At 46.7% G+C, this 11,290-nt stretch overlaps 1 protein-coding gene across 1 annotated transcript; it reads right to left on the bottom strand.

The window, feature by feature from the left end:
• Positions 1–5,780: 5,780 nt before the first annotated feature.
• On the bottom strand, positions 5,781–10,900 carry KCNK15 (potassium two pore domain channel subfamily K member 15). Its single transcript, XM_072633689.1, is given in 3 exon segments — positions 5,781–7,772; positions 7,775–7,921; positions 10,299–10,900. Coding segments are annotated over 3 exon segments (1,149 nt in total). The 5' UTR covers positions 10,582–10,900; the 3' UTR covers positions 5,781–7,053.
• Positions 10,901–11,290: the final 390 nt, after the last annotated feature.

The raw sequence follows: 11,290 nt of genomic DNA, 5'->3' as shown, positions 1-11,290 counted from the left end.
TGAGTCTGCTTATTGATTTACATCTCTTCTGCATGGTCCTATGTTCATGGCAGTGTCCACCCTACCCTTCCACTACTACCACATGTTTCCTGGGGAACATCTTTGATTCAGCCTGGTCCTTGGAAGATATCCTCTGCCTAGGAAGTCTAGGACAAGGTGGACATGGTAGAGAATCCTTTGGGTCTTAATCCCCAGAAAAGGCCAGAAGTCTCAGGGAAAGCCCTGAAGGGTATCTAATGGGAAAAACAAATCAGACAGGATATCTGAAGACCTGGGTTCAAGGATCAGCTCTGTCACTCACTAGCTCTGTGATCCTGGGTAAATGACACCACCTCTCTGATCTTCAGTGTTTCTTTCTGTAAAATGAGGTGATTGGATGAACCTCAAAGGTCCCTTTCAGTTTTAACAACCTCTGGAACCCAGGCATCCTGGGTCAGGCCTGAGTCAGATCTAGAACCCTAAAGGGAATTGTTAGTGTGTGTGTGTGTGTGTGTGTGTGTGTGTATGCCATAATATCTTATACACCCCATTCCTGAGGCTGAAACAGCCTGCTTACGCAACTGTGGCATCTGGTGACATCACCATTGCAGTGGATTGGGGGTGTTTCTAAGCAACCAGTGACCACCATATCAGTATCCTCAACGTCACCTAGCAACAGCTCGAGCCAGTCCCCAGAACTAATCATAGGAGTAAAAGCATGGAAGTCCTCCTTGTCCTTCCAGCTTGATTCTCTAAAATAAATTCCAATTACTTCTTTTCCATGGGTCACCATGTCCAGAAGCTATTCTAGCACTAGACCTATAGAAAGTTAAAACTGAAAGGGACTTTAGAGATTATTTAGTCTGGCCACTCTTTTTCCAGAGAAGGAAAGTGAACATCAGAGAGGAGAAGGAACTTGCCAGGGTCACAGACGTGAATCTCTTCTGATTTTCAGTCCAATCCACATTGTGCCACTTCTACTAGGAATGAAGGCACAAAGCACATCAAAGGAGTCAAAGGGCCAAAGCCCTGTCCCTCATCTCCTATGCTATGACCACGGCTGGTTTATCTCAGAGCTATGGCATGAGTACTGGCCAACACCTTGTAGCAGATACCAGACTTCATGGGTAGGGACTTTTCAAGCAAAGAGTTCTTATTGCGCTTATCAGAAATCTTTGCACCCACAATGCATTCCAATCTCATTTCACTCCCGTGAGGTGTTGGATAACTGTTATCACACTCATTTTATATGAGGAAACTGAGGCCCGGAAAGGAGTCCCACAGCACTTTACAGGCAGAGCTGAGCCAGAAACCAAGTATTCCTGACCCCCATTACAGAGTAGTTGCCACCAAATCCTTGGCACAAGGCAAAGGCGTGCTGTGATCTCTGGAGAGAAAGATGTTCCTAGAGATTTGATTTACCTCCCCCCAGCCCAAGATAGATAGATGTGTGTGTTGGGAACTTGGAAAATAATAATTGCTCACACAACTGTATGATACTTCAGAGTTTACAAAGTCCTTAACACATTCTCATTTGAACCTCATAATAACCCTGTGAGGTTAGCAGGGCAGGTATAATCATCTCCATTTTGCAGCTAAGGAAACTGAGGATCAGTAAAATTAAGTCACTTTTTCATGGTTACTAAGCAGTACAGTCCAAACTTGAATCCATAGGCTTCATCCAGGATTCCACCAATGAGGGTCTCACTGAGGTTAAAGGAGCCAGCTCAAGTCATTCCCAGACCATACCATTACAGTCACCCTGGACCCTAAAAGCGACTCAGCTTCTCTGAAATTCAGCAATGACCTGACCTGGCCCAGCAAAGCTCAGAACCCAGAATGTGCCTGAGGCAGGCCTATCTGTGTCCCTGAGGATTTCATCCTTCTTTCTTTGTCTTTCCTGGAGCCAAGCTCCCGAAGCTTATCCCTCAAGTACTTACTGAGGTCTTGTTTAAGAAGCATAAAAGACAGTACCATAGAAATCATCTTGTCCAACCTTCTCATTTTACAGCTGGAGAAAGTGAGGCTCAGATTTGCCCAAGGTCACAAAGCTAGGAAGTGGCAAAGCTGGCATTCAAACCCCAGCCCTTCTGTTTCACCTCACAGGCCATTTAGTCTAATGCATACATGAATGAGAATGAACTCTCCACCATATACCAGATGAAAGGTCATATTCCACCTCTGCTGGAAACTTCCAATACAAGAAAATCCCCTCCCTACCCACACAGCTCCTTCTACCTCCAGACAGATCTCCTTGTTAGGAGCCGTGTCCTGCCATCATGCCAAAATCTGCCTCCTTACAATATCTTTTGCTCTTGGTCCTGCCTTCTGAGCTCAAGTATAAGAAGAGATTTTCAAATGCTTGAACGTAGTTATCCTTCCCTACCTAAATCTTCTCTAGGCTAAACATCAACAATTCCTTCAATTTCTCTTCATATGGTATGTGATGTGTTAACCCCAGAAATCACTGGTGAAAAGGATAGGACCTGCTATTATTCTGGAGACCTTTTAAAAGAGTCCAGAACCACATAATTTAAGATATGGAAGGAACCTCAGTAGTTCAGGTCCATACATGAAAGGAATCCTTATGAGAGTGTACCCCAAAAATGGTCATCTATGGTCTGCTTGAAGCCCTCCATGAAGAGGTCACCATTTTCTCTCAAGGCAACCCCTTCCATTTTTGGACAGCTCTAATGGTTAGAAAGAGTTTTCTGATATTAGGCCTAAGTTTGTCTTTCTTCCACCTTGACCCATTGCTTTCCCTCCCCACATGTTTTGAAATTTTAATGCTTTAACACAAGTTATTGTCTGGGAAGTCACAATTATGGTGAATGGAACAAGATGGAAGTCCACTAAAATGCTCTTTCTATTACTTTTAATTGTGTCTTCTGGAGCCAAACAGAGCATGTCTAATCCCTCCACACTACAACCTTTCAAATACCTGAAGATAGCCATCATGTGCCCTCTGAGTCTTTTCTCCACACTAAATACCCCCAGTTCCTTCAATTGAAAATCCAATTTACTAAGATTCTAAGACTCTTTTCATAGGAGGTGATTCAAAAATACTTGTCATCCTAAGGCATAATCTGGAGGAGGTCAGGGCTAACCTCCTCCAGGTGTTCTTCACAAGTCATAAATAGGCCTGGCCCTCAAGAAGCCCATAATCTAAAACAGTAGGTGTGGGAAAGGTCCATTTGGGAACAGCCATCAATTACAATCAAGTAGTAAGCTTTAAGGTTGTTGCTATTTAGTTATTTCAGTCATGCCTGACTTTTTGTGACTTCTTTTGGGGACTTTCTTTGCAAAGATACTGGAGTGATTTTCCATTTCCTTCTCCAGCTCATTTTACAGATGAGGAAACTGAGGCAAACAGGATTAACCGACTTGCCCAGGGTCACAAAGCTTGTAAGTGTTTGAGGCCAGATTTAAACTCAGGAAGATGAGTTATCTTTATCTTCCTAACTTCAGGTCTAGTACTCTATCCACTGAGCCACCTTGCTGCCTTGAATTCTAAGGTATTAGCTATAAAATGCCAAAGGAACTTGAAGGAAAGAATGATCCCTGTGATAATCAAGGAATGATATGGAGGGAAAATGTGAGGCTTGAATAACTGTGAAAGACAGAGAAAAATGGATGACATTCCAGGCATATATTAACACCTCTTCCCCCACCCCCCTGCCCCCTGAATGGGAACATGCCTTCAACTTAAACTGATGTTTCCAAACAAAACCTTGATCAACATGGTATGATGAACAGGTAGGAGAAGGCCTGATTGGCAACGAGGAGACCTCATTTTAGCTCTGGCTCTACCTCTAACCTGCCACATGACTTAAGGCAAATCATTCCCCTCTCTAGGCTTTTTTGGTTTCCTCAGCTGTAAAATGGGAGGCAGAGACAAGGTGGGGACTGCATAGTCTGTAGAGTCCTCTTTTGCTCGAACATTTTACATCCTACAATCTGATCAGGAGCACACATTCTGAGAGCTGACAGCCTGGGAGCACCATATCAGCTGTGTTTTCAGTTTCTGGTTCAAGGGAGATGAGATAGAATATCAGCATCCCAACCCCACCATAAGCTCTATGGCCCAGGGTTCTACATGACAAGTTTCCTATCACCCCCTGGATCAAATATAAAATCCTGCTTGACTTTTAATGCCTTTCCTAATCTGGCCCCTCCTACCCTTCCCATGTTCTTTTACCTTATTCACTTCCAGGTAATCTTCAATCTAGTGACACTGATCTCGCTATTCCTTGCTTGTGATATTTTATCTCTTGATTCCATTTTCACTACCCATTCCCCATGCTTGGAATTCTTGCTTGCCATGACTCTTCCTTCTGCTACTTTCAGATCTCAGTTAAAATTCCTTCTTGCATGAAGCTTTTCTTGGCTCCCCTTAATGCTAGTGCCTTTTCTCTGAAATTCCCTCAAAATTATTGTGTACATGTCTTGTTTGTACACAGTGGTTTGCAAGTTGTTTCCCAAATCAGACAATGAGCCTCATGAGGGCAGGGATTATTAATATCTTTCTTTGTATCCCCAGTGCTTAGCACAGTTCTGAGTACATAGGAGATTTATTAATCTCCCTCTCTTTGCCACATCTAAGACTCACTTCCCACTGTTGCTGCAAAGAAGCCCTGCTGGCATAGACAAGAGGCCCAGGCTGGCCTTGTGTGTTATTGCATGTTACCTGCAAGCCCTAAGGGATAACATGGGGGAGGCCAGGCAAACCTCTCTAGTGTCACCTTTGCAAGAAGATGTACTGGTCTCTCCCCTATAAATCACAAAGCATAAAGAAAGTTCCCCATTAGGATTTTCATCAGTCAGATCAATGTGGTTTCTCTCAAGGGTATTAGGAACTGGCCTACACTTTCAAGTGAAGAGGGAGTGGCCTGAGCCCCCAATACACTATGTCATGAGTAGTATAGTAAAATTTTAGAGCTGGACTCAATCTTAGGGACCATCTACCCTCATTGTACAGAAGCAGAAACAGAAGTCCAGAGAGGAAAAGTTCTTATCCAAGTTCACAGAGCTAGTTAGTAACAGAGCCAGTCCAAAAACCTAGGTTCCTTGCCTGATTTTCTAGCCCAGTGTTTTTTCCATGAAATAAGCATAAGCATGAAATAATGCTTTGATATTTAGGACCCTGCTCTTCTAGTGCACTTCCCCTCCATCCCCAGTTAGGTTTGCCCTCCATTCATTCAAGTCCTACTTCTCTAAGGCATAATCCATCCTATGACACACAAGGCCAGCCTGGGCCTCTTGTCTATGCCAGCAGGGCTTCTTTGCAGCAACAGTGGGAACTGAGTCTTAGATATGGCAAAGAGAGGGAGAAAATATCAACCCTAGAAGCTTACAACCCAAGGAGAAATTAAAATAGTTCAGGAATCTGGGAAGAGCAGAGCCCAGGACTAAGCAAAGAAAGAGATGTCAGAAGCCTGATCTACACCCTCATTCCCTGTCACTCCTCCCAAGGGGCATGTATCAGTGACATCATCACCGGATGGCAGGCTCCCTGCCACACTAAATCTGAGATATATTCATCCCTTTCCCTGCCAGCTAACCAACCACCTACCTACCCACCATCAATCCAAATACTTCAGCTCCCCCTTCTTTCTACCCCCAAATCCTCCTCCAAACCTCCCCACTGGCTCCCCAGGGCCCCAGATGAATATATAATAATGAGACTACTCTCTCCCATCTGTACAAAGCTCTCCAGTTTACAAAGAAGTTCTACATTCATGATTCTGTCACTAGATCCTCACAGTGATCCAAGTAAAACTGAGGAAAATGAAACAGAGAGGGAAGGTTTGACTTGCAGGTGTTATTTCCATTCTTTTAGATGTTTACAAAAACTGAGCCTCAAAGACAGTAAACGATTTACTCTAAGTGACAAAGCTCCCAGGACTTCTGATTCCTTAATACTTCTGCAGTCTTTGTGCTGAAATTGATCTTGGAGGTTAATAATCCTAAAAGCTTATTTTACTGAAGGGGAAACTGACTCCAAGAAAGGAGACATACCTTATCCAAGATCACAGGAGCATGGGGTCAGGAGCCAGAACTAGAAGTAGAAACTGCCTCTTTTTCTACACTATTTCCACTAACTTCAGTGTAGTTGGTTGATGTCTAAATTAAAGATCTCCTAGTTGTTAGGTCTATCTCCCTTCTCAAATTGTATTTACTTATCTGTTTACCCATTGTATCTCCAAGTAAAACATAAGCTCCCTGAGGGCAAGGACAGTTTTAATTTTTTATACTTCACACCTAGCACAATGTATCACATAAAGCTGATGCTTAATAAGTGTTTGCTGAATTAAGTGTTTGCTGAATTGAATTTGGGCCTGATATGCTATTGGCAGGATCCCCAGCTACATTCTCACAGGGATGACTGAGCATGGCACAGATACCCTAACAAACAGTCACCAGGCAGAATGACAAGAGGCAAGTTCAACTGAGGATGGGCTGGTTTAAAAAAAAAAGTGGGTAGTGACTTCTGAAAGATCACAGAATGAATTACTAGGCTTAGCACGTACAGTATTAGAACTGGACTGCACCTTAGCCAGCATGATATCCTTGAAAGAACAGTGAATTTAGAGTGAGATCAATTTTTTAAAAAATTAATGAATGTTAAAGTAGATATTTTAAAAATATATTTTGCATGACTTCACATACATAAATGATATTATATTAGTTTCCTTCTCAGTGGGTGGGGCAGGGAGAGAATTTGGAACTCAATTTTTTTAAAAATCCCAAATGTTAATTAAATGAATAAACTATACATTAGAGTGAGAAGACCCAGATCTGAATCCTTGTTACCTGTTACCTGTGTAACCCAAGACAAGTCCCTTAACCTCTATATACCTCAGTTTCCTCACCTGTAAAATAAGGGCATGTACTTGATCACCTCTAGGGTCTCTTCTAGTTCTAAATGTGTTTTACGACCTTAGTACAGCCCCTCATTTTTATAGATGAGGTAACAAGTTCAGGGGAAAGCATGACACCCAAGAACACACACACAGCATAAGACTTCAACGCACTTCTCCCGCCTCCAACTATACTGCGTTCAACACCCACAGCTCAGACTGACTTCCGACGGGTCAGAACCCGGCCAACAGCACTGCCCGAGGATGTGATGCTCCCAGGAGGCGAGAAGCCGAGGTTATCCTTGGCACCCAGGGCCAACTGGTCGATCCGATAAGAAATGGAGCTGCAATAGACAGGGTTGGAATGACAGCTCGGCGGAGGGGTGTCAGGATGGCTCTGGGGCGCTGGCAGACTGGGTGGAGAAGCCGCCGCAGTGGGAGGCCGGATCAGCTTCAACCGGCTGCAGCTGCGAGCCCCGAGGCAAGGGAAAGGGGTGGGATCCCGGGAAGGCAGGGCACCGCAGCGGGCGACCTCCTGCGAAGGTCTCAAGGGGTCCCCTGGGCGGACCCGCCGCATCGAGGCCCGCCCCTCGGCGTCTCGTCGCTCGTCCTCGGCGTTGAGGGTGAGGAAGCGCAACACCACGAGGTTGAGGAAGGCGCCGATGACCGTCAGGCCTAACAGGATGTAGAGGAAGCTGAAGGCTACGTAGGGTGGCCGCTTGTGCAGTGCCTCGTCCCGCTGCAGGGCCACGAAGTCGCCGAAGCCGATGGTAGTGAGCGTGATAAAGCAGTAGTAGTAGGCGTGGAAGAAGGTCCAGCCTTCGAAGTGGGAGAAGGCCGCGGCACCCATGGCCAGAGTGCCCAAGCACGACAACAACCCCACGACCACCATGTTCTCTGTGGACACCTGAGTCTTCCGCAGTCCCGCGCACGCTTCAGACGCTGCAGCAGCCGTCGGACCAGCACGTTCATGCGCTCGCCCAGGCTTTGGAACGTGACCAGTGTCAGAGGGATGCCCAGGATGGCATAGAACATGCAGAAAATCTTACCCGCGTCTGTGCCTGGCGCGGCGTGGCCATACCCTGCGCAAGGAGAGAGGAAATGGGAGGGTGACTTGGAGTTGGGAGGTGGGGGTTAGGAGTATCAGGTGAGGAAAAAGAGGTGAGGGGGGGAGTTTGAAACCTAGACAAGAGGGGACATGTGGAGAAATTGGAGAGGGGGGAAATGTGAAGAAGGGAGAAAAGGGCATGGTGAAGAGGGTGCCCAGGTGCTATCCCATGAAGCCTTGAGTGGCAGTACTGAAAAACTGATTTCAGAGTCACACTAACCAGGTACAATGAGAGCCTTCCATTTACTAACCGTTGTGCCTTCAGGCCTTGTCATCTCATTTGCCTCATCCATAAAACAAGAAGGTGCGACTAAAGGAAGTCTCTTCTAGCTCAAAATCCTGTTTCCCAATCCTCTTCTTCAACTAAAAGTGCCATCTCCCAATGCCAAACTGTCCTAGCACACCTATCTGACCTCTCCTTTTTTTTCTTTAAATTTTTGTAGCTACTGTATTAGATCAAAAGCTCTTTAGGGGCCTATCATTTTTCCTTTATATCTCCAACCTGTAACCCTGAGCAAAGTAGGAATTTAATACATTTTCTTTGAATTAAATTGGAAAGGGGCTAGGCCCTGACAGGGAGACAGGGTGAATTGAACTGGGCAATGTGCAATTTGGCAGATATAAACATACAGAGAACAGCTAATGGGCAGTAGCTGAGAATGGAAAGAAAACATTTTTCTAATGTCACTGGTGTTTCCTCATAAATAGGTTAACCTTTCACAATTCTAGTCTCTATAGATGTCCTTCCCATCCCATTCCCACTCCATGACCCCTCATTTCACAAAGAATAAAACAAAATCTATGAACACTCATTCCTTCAGGGTTCCCTTGCCCTGGATAGTTGGCTCTCATGGTTCCCAAGGGAGCAGAGTCCTAGGAAGGGCCAGATGCCAGCATGATCATTAGGAAATGTCCGGTGTCCACCCTGAGCTGACAGAACATTCCCCCATTTCACTTGGGCCACTCCCCATCTGTCTCTTTTCTAAGACCCTAGTTAAGCCCTATTATTTGACAGGCCTACACACACACACACACACACACACACACACACACACACACACACACACACACACTAAAGTCTCAGGATCTTAAGTGTTTAGGGCAGAGCAGAGTCTGGGTAATTAGGAGGTGTTGATAAGTAAGTGAGGACAAGAGCCAATGATCATGACTAAGGGGAGGGTGGGTGGGCCACAGGGCATGGAATGGACAGGCAAAGTTAACGTGGAATATAGTTTTAGGTGGAAAAAGCTCTGAAGTTAGAATCATAAGACCTTGCTTGATTCACATCCCATTTTTTGCTACTTTAGATAAAAGAAGTTATTTCTCCTCTTTGGAACTGAGTTTCCTCGATTGTAAAAAAAAAAAAAAGGGGGGGGGAGGAGGGGGTTTAGACCAGATTGTCTTCTCCAGTTCTAGTATTCAATTAATTTGCCCTGGGTTTCAGGAAAAAGTTTGCAGAGTCCAAATCCTCAGAAAGATTTTTGCACTCAGGGAGACAGACTGACTTGTACAGTGCATCTGAGGGCCGAAGGTGGGAGAGGGCTCCGAAAGAAGGAGTAAAGACAGTAGCTGTCCTCTCTGTATTGGCTGGGGTCCAAAATGATACCCCTGGATTCGGGGACTGCCCTTAAAAGGAAACTTTCTCCAAGCAATAGATTGGATCGGGAAGCAAGAGGAGGCAGGGTTTCCAGGGCAGAAGGTATCCGGGAGGAGAATTGCCTAGCCTTCCTGCTGGACTCTAAATGAAAGTCTTCCACCTCCCTGTACACCTACTCCACCCAAGCCAGCTTCCCCAGTTCACTACCGAATGACTGGATCTTCATCCTGGGCTGAACTGGGCTTCCCTGGTCTGCGTAGCAACGAAGTTACAAAGGTGCCCGGTCTTAGCCCAGGAAAAGGAAAGAAGCTAAGGGATAAGGCAGCAAACCGACTGAGGCAGGACTGTACGGGTCTGGAACCTCCCCCCTCAAAAACAAAACAAAACAAAAAACCACCACTCATAGGAACCACAGTATGTAGTACTGATGGGAAACTTGGTGTTCATTTAGTGTAATTCATTTTAAGGCGGGAAGGAAATAGTTTCAGATGGGAAACGACTAGTCTAAGGATACAATTTGATAAGGGGTAATCGGTATTCGAATCCAGGTCTTCCAACTCTCCGCTAAACTAATGTGCGTTGGGACGGAGGTTTGCAAATAGTTTCAGACACTCGGTCCTCCAATGCCCCCTCCTCCCGTTCCACTCCTACTCCAGTGGCTTTAAGCTGGGGAACAGAGGTGGGGGAGCCGGGTTCCTGAAGGAAAGAGAGGGAGGCCCGGCCTCCTAAGAGGGGTCTGCGGGGCTGCGCTCACCGATGGTAGTAATGACCGTGATGGCGAAGTAGAAGGAGCCGGCGAACTTCCACTGGCGGCCGGCACGGTGCGGCTCCGACTGCAGCACCAGGCGTTCCAGCTCTCGGTAGTCCTCGGGCGAGAAGCGGTATTTCCTGCGAAACTCGCTGCGCTTCTGCTCCAAGAGCCGTTTCCGGGCGCTCTCTGTCTCCGACTCGAGCGCGTCGAACACGGCGGCACCCACCAGCAGATAGGAGAAGGTGCAGAGGATGAGGGACGCGGTACGGACGTTTTGCCTCTTCATGGCGAGCTAAGATTAGGGCCCGTGCCAAAAGTGGGGGCCGTCTCACCCGAATAGGCTCATGACCTGGGGACGGAGGCTCCCCGTACCCTCACAATCACACCTCAAGCCCCCTTCTCGACTTTGATCAAGTAGCCGGGCTACAAGAAGGGTCCCCGACTCTAGCCTGCCGCCCAGTGGTCCGTAGCTCTCTGCCCGAGCCAGCAAGCCTATGCTCAGTGGCCATCCACAGTCCGAACCTCGACGGCAGCGCTGAAACAGAGCCTCGCACAGCTCCGGGTCCCCCCCGGCGCCCGAATCAGCTGGAATGCCTCCCCTCTACTGCTGCAGCTACCTCTGAGGCGGGGCTGTTCCTGGGTCTACGTTCTACTGGCTATTCCGCCAGCTGCTCGCTCCTCCCCTCTCCAGCTGCTCCCAGACCCAGATAGCTGGAGATCGTATGATGTAGAAGAGCTTGAAGGGACTTTAGAGTACAACCCCCTCGTTTTTAGAGAGAAGGAAAACCGCCTAGAAGGAGAGTGGGAGGGAAGAGACCTGTCCGATGTCACATAGAAAGTTAGACCAGGACTAGAACTCAGGTCTCCTGACTGTCACTCGGTTGTGGCCATGGGAGGGAGGTAGCCCCTCCTTAGAGACTTTGGAAAGTTAAGCTGGGAGAGCTAGGAGAGGGGGAAGCTAAATCAGGAGTCTAAGCTTTCAGGGCTCACTGGAC

Source organism: Notamacropus eugenii, chromosome 1, assembly GCF_028372415.1.
Source record: "Notamacropus eugenii isolate mMacEug1 chromosome 1, mMacEug1.pri_v2, whole genome shotgun sequence".
Taxonomy (NCBI): domain Eukaryota; kingdom Metazoa; phylum Chordata; class Mammalia; order Diprotodontia; family Macropodidae; genus Notamacropus; species Notamacropus eugenii.
This window is presented reverse-complemented; position numbering and strand designations above follow the sequence as displayed.